Genomic DNA, 17,980 nt, shown 5'->3' on the forward strand with positions numbered 1-17,980 from the left:
GAATATATAATATAAAACAAAAATCGAGTAAAATAAGATAAAATAAAACATATAAAAATTGTTCATATGTTTTGAGTGAAGATCGATTCTCGTATATATATATATATGTGGATTATGGCCTAGTGGAGAGTGTCTTAAACTGTAGTTTTTAGTTGCCTAAGCATATTGGCCATAAAATACTTGGAAAGGGCAACAAAATGTTTGCACAAACAATGAAGAATTCTCTTCTAAAGACTAAAGGTTCTTTTCATAAATGTCAACCCAATTATAAAAAACCATAGGCATGGGATTCTTGATCGGTTTCGATATTGAAGAATGAGAAAGAAGGAATATATAATATCTAAATGGGTTACAGTGAAACAAAACAACTAGGCGACACATGGAGAGAGTACGTATCTTCATTTACACACACACACATTACATAATACATACATATCATTATGTGGAATATATATATAACTTTTTGTACATTGCCATATTATTTATTCCTTTTACTCAACGCACAGATGTAATATCATCATACATATGTATGATTTGTGGAGTGGGGTCTTATTTGGATAAACTTCTCTTATCTCAGATTTTTGTTTTCCATGTCAAAGATGACGCAACACTCACCACGGATCCATCACCACTAAATCTATGCTCTTTTTCTTCTATCTTGCATACACTTCGAAACTGTTTTGTTTTAATGTAATGTTTAGACATTTTAAAGTCATTACTAATCATAATCGCATATACATTTAATCTCATTACGAAATGCATGCATCTATATACTGTATCTCCCAATTATTATCGTATATAGATTTAGTGCCAAGTGCCAACATATACGAGATGATTTTAATTTGTCCACAAATGGCTTTATCCATTTTCAGGTTATTAGACTTTATAATATAATACAACTATTAAATGTTCATTATATTTTATTAATTAACAGCAAAACGAATCACCCATCTCGCTCCTTTTCGTTCATGCCACATTACAGCAAATTATTATCCTTCCACGTTTCCACTATAAAGAAAGGAATACATATACATATATATATATATATATAATATATGATGTTAGTTTTTGGTATAATTTATATTGTATTAGACTGTCCATTTTAAGAATAATTTAGTTATAAAACTAACAAAAATAATTAAATAGGAACAAGTGTCTCCATCACCTAAATCATAAGGGTAAGCATTTTTTTTCCTTATCCAAAATTATATCACAAAGAACTTAGCCTCTTTCTAGGAAATTTTTGTTTTGTGGGGTACTTTCAATTACTAACATATAATTTAGTGTGGGGTATATTTATTTTTTTATTCATAATATATCTTTATCAGAAAAACAAAATAAAAATAAAATAATCCAAAATCTTCAACAATAACCATTATAAATAACGGCTGATCCAAGCATATGTTCAACACAACCAAAACCTTTCTCACTACAGAAAACAACACACTTGATCACTAAGTTGTCTTGATCATCGCAAATGGAGAGAATAAGCGATTTGTCGTCGAAGAAAGCTGCAGTGATATTCACAAAGAGCTCATGTTGTATGTGCCATAGCATTAAGACGCTATTCTACGAACTAGGCGCCAGTCCGGCGATCCACGAGCTCGACAAAGACCCTCAAGGCCGTGAAATGGAGAGGGCCCTACGTGCCATCGGCTCATCGAACCCGGCCGTTCCAGCTGTTTTCGTTGGAGGAAGGTACATCGGATCAGCCAAAGACATCATCTCCTCCCACGTCGACGGGTCGCTCAAGCAGATGCTTAAAGACGCTAAGGCCATATGGTTATAGCTTCCGATCATCGTGCATGTATGTATATATCTATCTATATATGTATACGTATGCACATGTATGTATTGTGTCAATAATCAATGTGCTAAAAGCGCATTTACAATATACCTAATCGGGAAGGAGCAAAGATGTATTAAAATGCTTTGCTTCCTTCGCGTGGATGCTATCTTATAATAAGTTATATATACATGTATATATGTGTATATGTATGTTGACTCACATTGTACGGAATTGGAAAGACGAGTGTACCTTTAAGCATTGTATCCACGTAGAGAGTAAACTCAAATCTTAAGATCGTCCGTCATTTGTTATAAAAAAAAATACTACTGATAAATGGAGATTAGTATTTTATGGTACAAACAAATGAATATAGAGTTAATAGCAAAGTATCGGGATGATGATGAGTTGATAGATCGACGACGTGACAAGACAAATGATGATTATCAAGAACGAATCATACACGTAGGTGAGTACTATAGGATCCCTTATCTTTGGTGAATCGGAAAAAGGTGAGAATCTCATACACTTGAAAAGCTTCACCCACAAGTCATCGGAACATATATAGAACAACGCTAACTAAAACATGTGGTCAGCGCTATATAAGATACAACAAAACTATTTCATTAAACTATCAATTGTTGTTGCAAGATATATAAATAAAAGTCTCCCCTAAATTTTGTTTCTACCACTTAAATGATCGTCTTAAAAAAATTGATGGGTGAATACATAAATACATAAACCATACAAACCAAACTTTTGCAGTTTGTTGATTAGTTTCGTTCTACATGCAAAATATCGTCGAGCAAAAATACACTTTGCAAAAGTGATCCCTTATATTATGAAAACGATATACATACGAGCGATCGGCCGACCGCTATACACGTATGTAGATACGTCCCTGTAGAGAGACGGCAAGAGCAGAATCAAACATGAGTGTAAGTGTGAGCTAGCTATAGAATGAACAACGAATATTAGTCTTTAAGCAAGTTGGTGGTAGGGGCGCACAATAATAAGGGAATACTCAACTAAGTATTACATATATAGTTGATAGATATATGATCGATCACCAAAAGCTGGAATCGTGTTTTGCTTATTCATTCTTCCTTTTTCGCCTAAGGATTCAACCACTGAGCCATGCATGATGAGGTCTCGGAGGAATATAGCGTTGATAAATTGACAACCGCACATTGCTTCCCAGTAATTTGGCTATAAAATCATTAATCATGTCTATCATTTGTCGGTATCTAATCAGATCATTCTTAAAAAGACTCTGAACGATATAATATAATTAGAGAGACATAATATAAAGGTTAAAAGGTAGTTTAAATTTTAAACAAAGAAGAAAAAATACGATAATCAACACCAACATTGTTTAAAAACGATATAGAAAATACAATTTTGGAATTTTTACCTGATGTTTGCTAGTTTAAAGTTCGATCACAAAGTCTTTTTTTTTTTTTTTTTGGAAACTAGTTGGATCACAAAGTCTAAACATTGTTTTGTAGTGAAGAAATATATATACACACATATATATATACACATATATCTAGAGAATAAAATAAAAATCGCTCCTAATGATCGTGTCTGCTGTATGACGTTCATGTCGACGAAAGCTATAAATTAAGGGACATGAAAGACATGCCTTTGCTACAAGCTTTTCGTCGTCGGTCTCTTCAAAATTCCATAGTCGACAAGAGCAAAACAAACTTACCTAATTTCATTGCTGCGTGATTAACTGATCTGATCTTAATTAATATTCCTTTTTATTCTTCACTAATAAAAGTGTAGGACGACACATACGATATATACAGCCCATGTGCAAAGCATTCAAGAAGCACACACGCGTAGAGTTCACTTGCTTGCCATGAGATTCAGTAATGCGATACTGTTCATGATCTATCTGACACAAAGATTCGAAGTGGTTATTACAATGTATTTTTTTTGAACAAGATTCGAAGTGGTTACAATGTATAACCTCCCGAATCGTATGCTTAAGTTACTGTTATCGTACCAATTCTTCAGTATTATTAGCTGCAAAATAAAAATAAATGAAATCAATTATTACAACTTGTTCAGCCAAAATAGAACATTAACAAATGGTCTTTTTCTCGCAAAGCCGCTTTAATTCTTCGGAATCTAATTTTTTTTATTAAAATTCAAGTATTATTTTCCCATTTAAGAAAAAAAGACCAGTCCAAGGCAAAGACTTGCACTACTTGCCTTCCTATAAATAGCCCAAGCAGATCATCGAGTTTCTAACGAACAAAGAAACATACATCAAAGCTATATATACCTAAAGAAAGATATTTTTTTCGATCGATCATCCTTAGCCCGCAGGTAAGAATCTGATCATGGACAAGGTGATGAGAATGTCGTCGGAGAAAGGAGTTGTGATCTTCACCAAAAGCTCATGCTGTCTCTGCTACGCCGTGCAAATCCTTTTCCGTGACCTTAGGGTTCAACCAACCATCCACGAGATCGACAACGATCCTGACTGCCGCGAGATCGAAAAGGCCTTAGTCCGTCTTGGCTGCGCCAACGCCGTTCCTGCCGTCTTTGTAAGTGGAAAGCTAGTGGGTTCGACCAACGATGTCATGTCGCTTCACCTAAGTGGCTCTCTCGTTCCTTTGATCAAGCCGTATCAGTCATTTCACAACTAGACAAACAATGGATGCTTAAACAATATATAATTAGTATATGTTAACTTGATAGTGAGAATAATGATGGAAAGATCACACGTAAATGTGTATCAGGTTCTTCTTTATATTTATATATATATATATATATATATAGATAATTTCATATATTGTTTAGCTTAATTATGCCTAAGAAATCAATTAGCTAGCTTTGTATTTCCAGCTCAACTAATCAGTGGATGTACTGATGTGTTTATCTATTTTATTGGAAAAATTATTTATCCTATAATTGTATTAATTGTCTTTCTTTCTAATTTCTGCAATTCAAATACGTAATATATAGTCACATTCTCTGAATGATTTTAAATAACACTAATTTGGAGGACGTTCAACATGATATCAGAATTTATCACATGAAAAGAAATAAGATATTTTAATTAAAATTACTTACAGGAAATTATTATTGGTTCGAAGATATTTGTTTTAAAAGCTAGTGAACAAAATGAAAATATCCAAATAGGAGAAAATAACGTCTAAAAGTAAAGACTGCAATTCTTTTGGCTTGTGTTAGTAAATTAGACGAAATGTACAGTCTATTGAATATTGTGATAATAATATAAGTATGATAGTAAACCACAGAGGTCAGAGACCATAAGGTTTTTTACATTTCTAGCTCTCAACGACTCGATAGAATAAGAAATTGAGCGGTCCATCCAAGCTATATCAAAATCTGAACAGAATCTGAAATGTTTATCTTATTCATCTCTCTCTCATTCTCATACTACAAAACCCGTCAGAAAATGTATGACTGAATCTAATTGTTATTTTTATTTTGGAACGATTATTCATATATTCTCCATGCTCACTTTATATCACGATAACGAAGCACAAAATTCCCTTTTCACCTTTTTTCTGTTTTATCTCGTCAATTTTAATCACAAACTACCAAAATTAAGAAGCAGGATTTGCAAAATTGAAGAGCTCGCTCTTAAACAACAAACATCAAATATATAAATATTTAATATCAGAATTCGACATGAGTCGTATGTGTGTGAATAATTAAGCCCTAAAAAAAAAAGGAAAGGGAAAAAGAGTAGGGGGGATTTGCAAGATGTGTGGAATAGCTTTACTTAAACTTCCGAGTTCTTTGGGATCTCTCTTTTTTGGGACGTGTAACAACTACCTTCACTTCTGTCTTTGTCGGATCCAAATATTCTCGTGACGGGCGCGTGGGAAAAGCATACCCTTCCCTTCTCTCTTCATCATATCTCTCAACATCACAAAAACATTCACTTGCTAACATGCACATCCACCGATCCTTCCTAGCTAGCTATTCACTTACCTATCTTCTTTATCTTCAACGTCCTATGCATGGACGGTGTCTACTTAACCTTTCGATAATTCAGTGATTCCAACTTCATGCCAACGTTAATCACAAAACACTCAAAAGTGAATCTTTTTTATTAAGCTATCCATTACTACTTAATTTTGTTTTAAGAGTATTATAGAAAACCAGCCGGGATATAATAAATAATTAAACCAGCCGGTTAAGAAAGGTATGGGAAGAAAGAGGGAACGTCCCATAAAGATGACTACACACGTGTTTCCAAAGTCAAAAAAACTTTAGCCCGATTCTGATTTTTTTAATGTAGTAAATGAGGTTCGGTGGTTAATGGTGAGAGAGCATCCCTAAATAATGCTGTGATGGGTGCTGGTGCTAGTGCTAGTCTCCGCCCAGACTCGATCGAAACTTGTGATTCTTCTACCTTTCCCAAAGACAAAGACTTTGGCAAATTCCAATTCGGGTTTGTTCTTGATATTACATGTGTTTTCATTTTCTCGGATTCTTCTCTTATTCCTGTTTTTTTTTTATTTTTTTTTATTAAAAAACTATCTGTTTCTATCAGATGCGAACATTACAGGAGACGATGTACAATCCGAGCTCCTTGCTGCAATCTCATCTTCCCATGCCGCCATTGCCATAACGAAACAGCGGTTTTGTTCTCTAACTTGTCTTTTCCTTGGGCTTTTCTTTTTTGCGGTGGTGTTTCTCAACGAACATGGTTTCTTGTTGTTTTCAGAACTCTTTACCTGATCCTAAAGAACGACATGATTTGGTCCGCAAAAACGTCAAACAGGTTTTGATTGACTTTGAATCCTCATTCTTTGTGTTTCAAAAGATAGATAACTCAATTGGATTCTCTTTATTCTAAAAACAAGAACGGTGTTTATGTTTCTCTCAGGTTGTGTGTTCAATATGTCAAACTGAGCAAGAGGTATTGGTTTGATCTTATTTCGTATTATTCGTTATCTACTGGTCAATATTATCATCCTAAAATACAAATCTTCAGGTTGCTCAATTCTGCTCGAATTGCGGCGTCTGTATGGGGGACTACTTTTGTGATCTCTGCAAATTCTTTGACGACGATGTGAGGAGCTAAGCTTTGTTTCCTTTCTTTCAACTGTTATTGACTCACTTTCAAACTAGTAATCTGGCCCTTGTTATGTTTGCAGACCTCAAAAAAACAATTTCATTGTGATGACTGTGGTATTTGTAGGTGAGGTGTTTGGTGATATTGAGAACTTGTGCCACATTACATTCTTCTTGTTAAACTCCTTACTTAATCTTGTGGTGTTATTAATTTTCAGAGTTGGTGGCCGTGACAAATTCTTTCATTGCCAGAACTGTGGTATGTAGTTGTATACCTTTATCAACTTGCATTTGTTGGATTCTGTTTTTCCTCTTTAAAGCAAGTTCCAGTTACGTTGGTGGTGTGTGAGATTGCGAATTGTCTCCATCAACTGTGCTCTAGGAACATAAGTATCTATTCCACTACTGACTTTTCTAGTGTAGTAGGGTTACGTCTTGGTAAAGTAGGATCTTTTAATTTGTTGCACATACAGGTTTTATCCTGTCTTGTAGCTCAGTATCAGATGTATAGCCTATAAGTCTACACCTTGTTTAATGGTTACAAAATGTTCTTTTCTGTAAATATACAATCTTGTGTCCATATTTGTGTTTTACTCCTGTTTTAGTTATCTTGTATGCTGTTATGAAATTCCCCTTTAAATATTGCAGGAGCTTGTTACTCAACAGACTTGCGCGATAAACACTCGTGCATTGAGAACTCCACAAAGAACTCGTGTCCTGTCTGTTACGAGGTTTGTCCGAATGGAATTAGTTTTAGTCTTTTAGATGGTTGGTTGTGCTGCATATCGTTAACTACTAATTAGATTAAAAACATGAGATTGTATTTAACTTTTATGATTGATTTGCTCAACCTGGCAGTATTTATTTGATTCGGTAAAAGTTGCTCATGTGTTGAGTTGTGGGCATACTATGCATATGGATTGCTTCAACCCAATGATCAATAATAACCAGTAATAATCTCAGTGAAACTTCTCCTTAGATCCAATTTGTTCCTCACAGTATCAATATAGAATTTTCTTTTTTAAATATATACTCTCTCTCTCTCTCTCACTCTCAGGTACCGATGCCCCATTTGTTCCAAGTCAATGGTGGATATGTCTTCTTCGTGGCAATTATTAGATCTCGAGGTAACAATCAAATTTTGGATTTGATGTATTCAGTGAGGTAAATACCAACCAACATTCTCTTTACAGATAAGCTTAACAAAGATGCCCGTTGAGTATAACTTTGAGGTAATGTCTATACATGCAACGTTTTTGCCACCTCATGGTTTGATTTAATTTTGTTCATGATAAATTGTGTACAGGTTGCAATTCTTTGCAATGACTGCAACAAGGGGAGCAAAGTAATGTTCCACATTTTGGGACACAAGTGCGAGCATTGTGGTTCATACAACACTCGTCAAATCTCAACTCCACAAGATCCAGTGTGTGAAACAGAGTGATCACTTCTGAATCCGCATAACATACTCTTCTTGGTTGGACTTTTCCCGTCATTCGTCCAACCATAAAGATATGTGTTTTGCAGCTGTCCAAAAAAAACAAAACAATGTGTTTTGCTTGATCTTTTTTTTTTTTTTTTTTAAACCAGTGGGTTTTAGTTTGCCGGTCTGGTTACATTAGATTGTGAGCAAGTTAATATTTCGACTCTTAACGAAAGACCAAATTGATCCAATGAGTCATGTAAATCACAGTCAAAACATAATAACTTGCGGGGAATAATTTTCAGGAAAAAGGTCTTCTATGAATGCTTGCATTCAATTCGATATATTTTCTTTTTTTGATGAATGTAGTTTTCTAAATTTCCAATATACTATTTGAGCGAACATGTCGAACATAAGAGGTGCGTCACTGAGGTTTGTTTCTTTGTAATGGGTTGTTAATCTGAACATCTTTCAACTCAAAATTTCCCAAATGTTCGAACTGTCCTGAAACTTACTGTTAAGAAAAAGGGAAAACTAAACCCGAAGAAAGTGTAAATCTATGAAAGCCCTACGAGTGAATAAGAAGTGTAAGAAGTGATGCTGCTCCAAAACCGAACAGGCTGCACACAGTTCTCTTTCTCTAAGCGGACAAAGAGCAAAGACAAGAGGGATATAAAACATTTAAAAGGATAAAAGAGTCCAAACAAGTAGAACAGTTACATTTTTGACATTGTCTTATAAAAAATCTCTTATCCTCTTAAGAAAAATACCCGACCAGGATCTCTCTCACCCTCGGTAAGTAGCCAAACAAACATACAACAATAGAAAATTCTTACATAAATAAAACAAGGATCTCTTTCTCTCTCTCTCCACTTATTCGTTGCTCATGGGCTTTGATGGTTAATATGAAGCAGCCGAGAATTAATTATTGGCAACCGAGCTCTCTCATGTTCCTAAACCGGAACGATTATAAGGGATTGATGAACAAGGATTAATGAAAAATGTACCTCGTTTATTTGTCTTATAATCCGTTAGTTGTGATGATTTCCCTGGAAAACCTCATTGTTGAGTCTTGGTCCATGTTCCAGACGAAGCCAGGCATGTCAAACCGAGGACCAGCCACTGTTCGGTATATAAACACTCTCTCAACAGGGCAGCTCTCGGGTCTTGAGTCTGGTGAACCCCGTTCATCGATGACTTCCACATTGAGCTTTGGCATCTTCTGTCCTAGTAACTTGCAGGCTCCAAAACTCACGGAACAAGAAGACATCCAAAGGGATCGCATTGTCTCCAGCTTTGAAGCATTGGCCAAAAGCGCCTTGTCTCCAAACGGGCAGTCCCTTATCTCTAGTTTCCTCAAGCTATCACACCCTGACAAAACATGATGCATGCCCAAATCACTGTCTCCTGCAAAAGCCACCGAGAGCATTTCCATCTTCTTGGCATATGTCCCAATGTATTCAAAAACCTTGTCTGTTAAGAGACCTGATAGAGAGAGGCGGCGGAGATCTTTGCAGTGCTCTACTATGGCTCCAAATCCAACATCCAGTGGCTCTAAAGTCAGATAGTCGGGGGCTTTTGGCTCAATGATGCACAAACGGAAGCGAGTCATGTTGGGACGGTTCCTAGCAATGGTTACCAATGCAGCATTGGTCATTTGACGGCAAAAGTAGAGAACTGACTCGAGTTTTGGACAGCCCATGGAGACGTAGACGAGCCCCTGTTCCGTTAATGCCACGTTTGGTTCCATGACAAAAGGCTCGGATGGAAACACTCTCAACTCGCGTAGGTCCTTGCAGGTTGAAGCAAGCACCTCCAGACCAACATCCTCGATGTAGTCAAGCACCTGTTGTCAATTAGTCATACCAGGGTTACAAAAAAAGAGGCTTTGATGCATATTTTTCAATTCCATTACAACCTAAATCACTGATAGTATTTAAGAAAACTATGAGCTTAAGCTAACGTTGACCCAAATTTCCAAACTCAAGTGTTAATGTACGTTAAAATGGACTCACCCAGAGGCGCTGCAGTTTTGGACATTGGCTAAGAAGCTTGACAAGATCATAGCTCTGGACTGTTGCATAACTGAGATTCAAAGTTGTGAGCCGACTGCAAACAGAATAAACAGCTGGGAGATAGGCAGGAACAGCATCCCAAAAACCAGATAAGCACTTCAAGTTCTTGCAGCCAGAGAGCGCTACAGATAAACCAGAGTAAACATCTGGTCGCACTTCTGCAGTGTAGCCACCGGTCCCCAATTCCTCTAATTGAGGTGCTCTATGTAGTAGAGTAGCCAATTTTTCAAGAGGAACAGCTCGGTTAAGCTTGAGGGACTTGAGATTGGGACACCTAGTGACCAGCCTTTCCAGAGCAGAGAAACTGACCTCAGATGCTAAGCAGGAGATATTGAGCGATACTAAAGATGTATATGTATCAGGGAAATGGCTAAGCCAGTGGCCACTAACATCATCGACATCACTCTCGCGTAAATCAAGCTCTTTAAGATTCCTGCATAAGAATCATATAAGTAATTGAAATTGGCCACATGATAGAACTTGAAGACCATGTACATTGCTAGTTTGCTACAACAGGTAACCTAGAAAATAAATAATATCATGTACAATAATAGTAGATAATAGTTCACAGCTGTATATGATGCAATGTAGTTCACTTGGGGGAACAATCTAAGCACAGAAGAGAGCTAAAAAAATTTAACATGAAAGCGTTGTCAGAGATGCTAAAACAGAGCTAAAGGGAGGGAAAGCAGTGGAATCCGAAAACAGATCTAAGTTTCCCAACAAGGTAAAAACAAACTGAAAGGTTGCCCAGAAAAGGAAAAGACACACACATATCAAAAATTCGCACCTCAGGAGATTCATCGAGCGAATAATCCAGGAATATAGAGAAATACCACCGTCATAAAAAGAAAAAGAAAAACAAAAGAGAGAGGGAGAGAGAGAGAGAGAGAGGCTCTTTAAAAGCATCTTCAGAAACGTGATTAAAACATGTTTCTTTAGATACGCAAAATCTTGACCCAAACAAAACAAAGACGGGAGTAACATGAGCAGGAGTAAAACAGCAAAATCAAAAGCCCATATCGAATTTGCTATATAATCCAGACTTACATGTTTTGATGAATGAATTGACAAATCACATGGAACAGTTTCTTTAAATGGCAAGGGTAAAATGAAATCTTGATAGTAAGACTATGTACCTGCAAGTGGCAGCGATAGCAGCGAGACCATCGGTGGAGAAGCCTTCACAGGAAGAAAGAACAAGAACCTTAAAATTCTTAAAGGACTTGGCTATGAGCTCCAAGCAGTCGTCGCTGACCACCATCCTCTTCAGCCTTATCTCCTCAAGCCACGTGTACGACGAAGACATGGCCTCAATCCATGGATACACGTAAGCTCCCCATCCCTCAGGCACCAAATTAAAGTCAGCGAAGTGAGGTTTCCCCTTGAGCTCAACGGATCTCACTTTCGGGAACCTCCGAATCACCGTCGCTGGACTGACGGCGTAGCAGTTCCCGATGAAGACTTTCCTCCGGCACCACCGCTCGATCTCGTACCATGACTTGCAAACGAGAGACACCGAGTTCCTATCCTTATCCAGGTGTATAAACGAAAACACATGCTCGAGCACCTCCTCCGGGAACGACAGGGCTAATCGCTTCTGCATTGCGCCCAAGAATAACTTCGAGATCTCGATGAACCAGAGTTGGGGAAAGAAGTCCGAAAGCTTTCGAACAAGAGTTGAACAAAGTGTATATATATATTTATATCCGAGGATTAGATCTGAGGCGCCATTAACGGAGATAATCTAGTTTCAAAGAAGCAAAGATGAAGAAGAGAGATAGAGAGAGAGAGGATGGATAGGAGGGGGGGGGGAGGGGGAGTTAAAAAGCAAACCATGGTTGGGTTAGATGGGTTAACCATGGTCAAACATATCCATGTGAGCCTTTTCGGTGATTGTGATTGTCGATTCTGATGACGCCACGTGTATAATAAGCTTCAAATACCAGCCGTCGGATAGAATGATCTCATCGACCGCAGAAAACGGGACGAGAGAGATTGGGAGGGAAGGATCGATTATATCGCGCGAGAAGAGAAATGAAATTAAAAAAACAAACAAAAAAGATAGGGTGCGGTAAGGTGTATGGGAAGAAGGAATCTAATGATAGGGTAAGATACGCGATGCACGGCTGGATATGAGGGAGCCCCGTAAATTGCGGGGACCACAACAGAATGTTAAATATATGAATACATTTTATTTTTTTAATACTAATTATTTTAATAAAGATTGATCTGACGGTAATTCACTAACGAAAACTTAAAGGAAAGTGTTGTCTATGATGACATCACAACCGTCCAATCATGCTTTGATGTGAGCATCTACTGTTTTCCTATTATTATTATTATGTAATTCCATATAATAATAATAATATTTCATGTTTTTGTATTTACCCACCATTTCGATTACTACATTATTATTCACCTTTTTCATTTTAGATTCTAACAAATATATATATATGATCATTTATTGCATAAAAAGAAAGAAAGAAAGAAAGAAAGAAAGAAAGAGAAAAAAAAGAAATATGTTGATTTTATGAAGTTGAATTGAAAATGAGTGTAGTAGTAGTAGTATGTGAGGGAAGTATCCAATAATTGAAAGTGTGCAACTTTTTATATACCAAGTAAGAAAGCAAGAAGAAAGCAAAAAAGAAAGAGAGAAGAATGGATGATACTCAAAATTCTGAATAATAATTTATTTATTTTTGTTTAAAATAAAAAGGAATACAACAACAACGGAAGAAAAGAAAGATGCAGCTTCGCATTTTAATCACGACCGTCAGATCTGGGACCCCTTTTTATTTATTTAATTTATATAAAAGCTGTGTACAGCGTACGGACACACAATCGTTACTTGTTCTTTTAAAAAAAGTTACTACTGAATACAAAATTACACAATCTGAAATTTTTATTACCTCGTCTGTCTGGTCTGAGCGTAATGCATAATTGGACAAAGAAAAAGAAAAACGGAATATTAAGAATATGGCGGACCTAGATCGGCTTCTCTCTCACTAAACCGTATGTACTTATTACTGTATAGTATTTTAGGGTTTGTATTACAGACAGTATGTATTTTGGAGGAATTGTATTTTTAAAACTTTCTCATATTTAATTTAAATAAGATAAAAAAAATAAAAGAGAGGGGAGGGGAGAGAGAGAGAGAGAGAAGAAGAGAAACAGTGTAGGATGGGGGTGGACTGTGGAGGGGATTTGGCAGTGTCGCAGCATGGACTTGATAGGTCTGTCCTCTCTACATAAAACATATATACTGTATATTATCAAACTGTTCTATTTTCTCTCCACCTTCGACACTACTACGTCTACACTATCTATATATATATATCCTGACCAGTTAATTAATCCGCTTACTACTACTACCACTCTAACCATCATGTAATGTTTTTCATTTTTGCAGTGTAATTTAAGTTATAAAGCGATCGGACATTTAGCTAGGTAGTTACTAAGAAAGAGATAATTAGGAAAAACAAAAAGAGTAGGATGGAGAGAGAGAGAGAGAGTCTGATGAAAGAAAGTTTTGTGGTGGGGAGCTGAGTTGTCTTGCACGTAATAATAATACTCGATGGATATATATATTAAGTATTTAAAGAAAAAAAAAATATAAATTGTCGTCAGAAAAAAGGAAACTAGTTTAATTAAATTTAAGAGGGATACATATTGCAGCAATTGGATGCGATTAGAGAGGTCATGGATTAATCAATAATTAAAGAAAATGGTTATTAAGGATATGATTAGAATAATAAACCCACGCATGGCTCCCCCCGCGAATCTCTCTCTCTCTCTTATTTCTCCTCGGCTTTCGTACTAAAAAAAAATTAGCTTCCTCTTTGCTGTATTACCTTATTTTTAATTATCTCCTTATTGTATTATTAGTATATTAAGATCCAACTGTTGAAATGACACGAAATTTTGTTAAGATAGATAGAAATATGAGTACGCATGTGTGGACATTACATTATATATTGAAATAAATAGTGTGGTTATGTAAGAATGAGAGAGATTAGAGATGATAATGCGATATATATAAATGAAGAGGTGGTGGTGGTGTACAAGTAAAGTGGCACGTGAATCAAAAGCAAACTTGGATTTATATATTTGTGTTGCCTGTTTATAATGACATCTCTGCCTCTCCTCCTCATTACTTACTTAGCGGAAAACACCCCCCCCCCCCCTCTCTTCTGTTTTTATGAATTGTCGTCCTCTTTGTCTATATCTTTATATGATTTGTCTCAAATTCTGACCAATTAAAATTTTGATATTTTCGCTTTCTAATTTCTCTAACTCGTGTCCCTCCGAATCACACGATAGTACTCATTTTACTTTCTTTCTTTTTCAATGTTATTTTTTTATCCATATTGCAAAAATACGTCACGCAACCATACTTCTTTCATTATTGTTTAATATTTGGATGGTTCATGGTTACGCATGAAAACCACATCATTCATTCTAAGGCAGTGGGTTATATTACTTTAGTCAACGCATTCTGATTTCTTATAATAATTAGTTGTTTCCGTATTCAAATATATTACCAACCAAAGAACAAAATAAAATAAAAGGAGCGTGTACACGGGAAATAAACTTTGTAAAAAAAAGAAATGGATGATTAATAAAAGACAAACTAATATTTTTTTTAAAATAAGGAAAAAATACGGTAATGATTTTGTCATAAGTAAGGAAAGGCCCAATGGGCCGAGCTAGTGGGGCCATAGAGTAGGGTTGGGGGGTGGACGTCAAAGACTTCCTGTTTTGTCCAATCACATACTACTAGTACTAGTTTATTAATTTACTTTTATTCATTAATTAAATTAAATAACACTAAAAGTGTGGATGGATGAAGTGTTGAACGTCGTCAAGGCTCGAAGCTATGCAATAACGATATCACCGCGCTTGCACCGAAATTACTACATATATATATATATATATAAACAAATGATATACATGACTATGTACATAGTATAAAACTAAATTAATACGCTATTAACTGTTATTCTTATCAGCTAAACCCAGCCTTTTATACTACTACTAGGGGTATATGATCGATCATGCATATTTCGTCACTCGTCGTCAACCACCAACTCGTATTAAGATTTAAGAACGAATGTAAGCCATTGTATGAAACTGAAGTTTATAAAAATATCCATAAGGTTGGTTATTTTGAATTTCCGAGAAAAGTTAATCCCATATACAAAATCTTTGCCTCTTTTTTTCAATTTCTTTTTCTTTGGGTCCAATGATATGTTCATTGTTCAGCCTCTCTTTTTTTCTTTGTTTGATAAAAAAATTAATCGAAAGGATTCGTCAGTACACAAAGTAACGTGCGTGTTAGGAACTCATTGGTCGGTTTCTTTAACGTTGACGGACACTTTTCGCAATCATAACTCTCTCTTTAGCACACAACCTTATATAAGCGCATATGTCTAATCATTATGTTACACGTGTCTCGATTGTTTTAACATCTCCCTTTATTAATTTAATCTCATCATCTCTCTCTATCTCTCTCTCTCTCTCTCTACCGGCGAGCTATCTCATAAATACTACAGTTTTTTCCATTCCTTTGTTTTGTTTCCTAAAGTCGATGTCACATTTCATTTCATTTTCTTGAAATCTAAAAGCTGATCACTAAATATTTTTTTAAAAACCTTGTGACAACATTAATTAAAGTAAATGCTTTTATTTTATTTTATTGTTATTTAAAATTTGTATTTTGGTCAAAGTAATTAGATATAGTATATAATAAGTTAGTGTGAAAACAGGCAACGAGATAAACATGTTTTTTTTATGATTCAACAAACCAAACATAGTTTTAATATTACTCTATGATTTATTTAAGATTTTCATTTTAAGTGAAATTTAATTTAGTCAAGCGCACCAAAATTTTCTAAAGTATACAACGTAAAAAAGAAGAAAAAAAAATCCAGGTCCAGATTTTGTTAATTCACTAAAAAAAATGAAAAAATGGAAAAGAGTGTTTTGGTTCGGTGGGATGTAACTTGTAAGATCCATGAAATGTTTGGTGGTTCCACTAAACAACAAATGTATTAGGTTTAGCGACCAAATTGTACATGCTTTTCAATTCATTTTCTAATTTATCTATGTGCTTACTTTTTTATGTGTTTCATGCTCGTTCACACAAAAATATATATATATATGAAAACGAAAAAACAATCAGACTAGGCAGCATATATTTATATCCAAATTGTGTGTAAGGAAAACCAATATTTAAATTCAAAAAGATACTATATACACTCTCCTGGGAAATTTACTAGTATTTTTTTGTTTGTTGTTGTTGTTGATTAAAAGCAAATAAGGGTGTCATAATTTGAAGTCATGAAACCTTAAATGATTTTTAAAAATACTTGCTTCTTGGAATAACAAATTTGAGACTTTTTTTTAAATAATAATTATTGAAAGTTGCTTCTTAATAACAAATTTGAGAGTTTTTTTAATAATAATTATTAAAATCTTAACTGATTTGAAGGATAACGGGTTAAAACATACAATAATAAAATAAAAACGGACCTACAATGGAGATCATTAAAAAAAAGATATGAAAACGGACAATGCACTGAAAAACACATATTTCATCTTTTAGATCCGATGTTAGCAAAAAAAGCTTTTTTACGACTATGAATTCGGCATCAAGCCATGACGGGAGCTAACGTAACCCACCGCAAACTATCATCGAGAAACAAATTAGACACAAAACTTTTTTTTCCGAAAAAGGAAGATTTGCCACAAGCCGTGAGATTGTTTATACGCAACATGTTTACAATGAGCAGCTTGCGTTTGCCAATGGGGCATATATATCAGAAATGTATAGTTATATTTTGCCACAATATGTATCATATGATCAGAAGATTCAGAAAACTCGTATATATATATATATATATATATATATATATATATATAATCATGTAAAGCGTAAAGTTGATATGAATCTCGCATATATAGTGATTTCTCATTCGATGTATCTTGTTAAAAAGTAACTTTAAAACACACCCGCAAAAGATCGTCGAGGCTCTATATTGATTTGTGATCAATAAACAGGAGTGAGTACTCCTCTCATTATACTACTAAGAATTAATGCTGATGGGCTATATGGTTCACAATCTCCTTTTGAAACTTTATTACGCATCCTTTCACAAAATAAAATAATTAAAAGAAGTCCATACTTGTTAGATTTAGAAAACATCGTAATCTATCGTATTAATACATTGGGACCATATTTATTATTGTGGATAAGTTCGTATATTGTGTTAAGTTTATCTTCTTATTGTGATAAGGATTAGCAGCCCTAAAGTGTATAGGATTAGGGCTTATTTTAGAGGCTAAGTCTCTTGTATAAATACACAAGTTCATACATTAATAAAGTCAAGTTGGTTCGATATCTAATTCTACATGGTATCAGAGCTAAGATCTAAATAAAAACAACTTCAAAACTTTTCTGTTCTTTGTTCGTAGTTTCTCTTTCTTGTGTGACAAGTAACGATGTCTGGTCTTGAAGATACATCATCGTCACGTCCTGCAGTGCAGCAACCGGATGCATCAGTGGTGTCTCCCTATACCTTGTCAAGTTCCGACAATCCAGGGGCTATGATCTCATCGGTTATG

General features: G+C 35.2%; 4 protein-coding genes across 5 annotated transcripts; 3 read left to right on the plus strand and 1 right to left on the minus strand.

Annotated features, from left to right (window-relative positions):
- Positions 1-1,438: 1,438 nt before the first annotated feature.
- Positions 1,439-2,025, plus strand: LOC17886560 (glutaredoxin-C11). The gene has a single exon (XM_006292704.2). It carries the CDS (start codon positions 1,478-1,480, stop codon positions 1,787-1,789), a length of 312 nt encoding a protein of 103 aa, XP_006292766.1. The 5' UTR covers positions 1,439-1,477; the 3' UTR covers positions 1,790-2,025.
- A 2,061-nt stretch (positions 2,026-4,086) lies between these two features.
- LOC17885877 (glutaredoxin-C14) lies at positions 4,087-4,510 on the plus strand. The gene has a single exon (XM_006292040.2). The coding sequence runs from the start codon at positions 4,141-4,143 to the stop codon at positions 4,447-4,449; it is 309 nt and encodes a 102-aa protein (XP_006292102.1). The 5' UTR covers positions 4,087-4,140; the 3' UTR covers positions 4,450-4,510.
- A 1,554-nt stretch (positions 4,511-6,064) lies between these two features.
- Positions 6,065-8,603, plus strand: LOC17885660 (E3 ubiquitin-protein ligase MIEL1). Of its 2 annotated transcripts, XM_006291508.2 has the most exons (12): positions 6,066-6,230; positions 6,333-6,420; positions 6,507-6,563; positions 6,669-6,701; positions 6,777-6,854; positions 6,940-6,983; positions 7,075-7,115; positions 7,505-7,587; positions 7,715-7,806; positions 7,914-7,983; positions 8,050-8,088; positions 8,163-8,603. In XM_006291508.2, exons 1-12 carry the CDS (start codon positions 6,130-6,132, stop codon positions 8,298-8,300), a joined length of 864 nt encoding a protein of 287 aa, XP_006291570.2. In that variant the 5' UTR covers positions 6,066-6,129; the 3' UTR covers positions 8,301-8,603. The 2 variants fall into 2 exon arrangements, with proteins under 2 accessions (XP_023638442.1, XP_006291570.2); XM_023782674.1 differs by lacking the exon at positions 8,050-8,088 and having other exon boundaries at positions 6,065-6,230.
- A 333-nt stretch (positions 8,604-8,936) lies between these two features.
- On the minus strand, positions 8,937-12,161 carry LOC17885344 (protein TRANSPORT INHIBITOR RESPONSE 1). The gene is made up of 3 exons (XM_006290730.2): positions 11,494-12,161; positions 10,295-10,787; positions 8,937-10,125 (listed from the first exon to the last, which is right to left on the minus strand). Exons 1-3 carry the CDS (start codon positions 11,958-11,960, stop codon positions 9,301-9,303), a joined length of 1,785 nt encoding a protein of 594 aa, XP_006290792.1. The 5' UTR covers positions 11,961-12,161; the 3' UTR covers positions 8,937-9,300.
- Between the last annotated feature and the right edge of the window lie 5,819 nt (positions 12,162-17,980).

Source organism: Capsella rubella, unplaced genomic scaffold (genome assembly GCF_000375325.1).
Source record: "Capsella rubella cultivar Monte Gargano unplaced genomic scaffold, Caprub1_0 scaffold_5, whole genome shotgun sequence".
Classification (NCBI taxonomy): Eukaryota; Viridiplantae; Streptophyta; class Magnoliopsida; order Brassicales; family Brassicaceae; genus Capsella; species Capsella rubella.

Coding starts and splice junctions, on each gene's coding strand:
- LOC17886560 (XM_006292704.2), top strand. CDS start 1,478: ATGGAGAGAATAAGCGATTTGTCGTCGAAGAAAGCTGCAGTGATATTC.
- LOC17885877 (XM_006292040.2), top strand. CDS start 4,141: ATGGACAAGGTGATGAGAATGTCGTCGGAGAAAGGAGTTGTGATCTTC.
- LOC17885660 (XM_006291508.2), top strand. CDS start 6,130: ATGGGTGCTGGTGCTAGTGCTAGTCTCCGCCCAGACTCGATCGAAACT. Junction 6,855..6,939: donor GCAAATTCTTTGACGACGAT/GTGAGGAGCTAA, acceptor TTATGTTTGCAG/ACCTCAAAAAAACAATTTCA. Junction 6,984..7,074: donor GATGACTGTGGTATTTGTAG/GTGAGGTGTTTG, acceptor ATTAATTTTCAG/AGTTGGTGGCCGTGACAAAT.
- LOC17885344 (XM_006290730.2), bottom strand. CDS start 11,960: ATGCAGAAGCGATTAGCCCTGTCGTTCCCGGAGGAGGTGCTCGAGCAT. Junction 10,788..11,493: donor GCTATCGCTGCCACTTGCAG/GTACATAGTCTT, acceptor ATTCTTATGCAG/GAATCTTAAAGAGCTTGATT. Junction 10,126..10,294: donor CAAAACTGCAGCGCCTCTGG/GTGAGTCCATTT, acceptor AATTGACAACAG/GTGCTTGACTACATCGAGGA.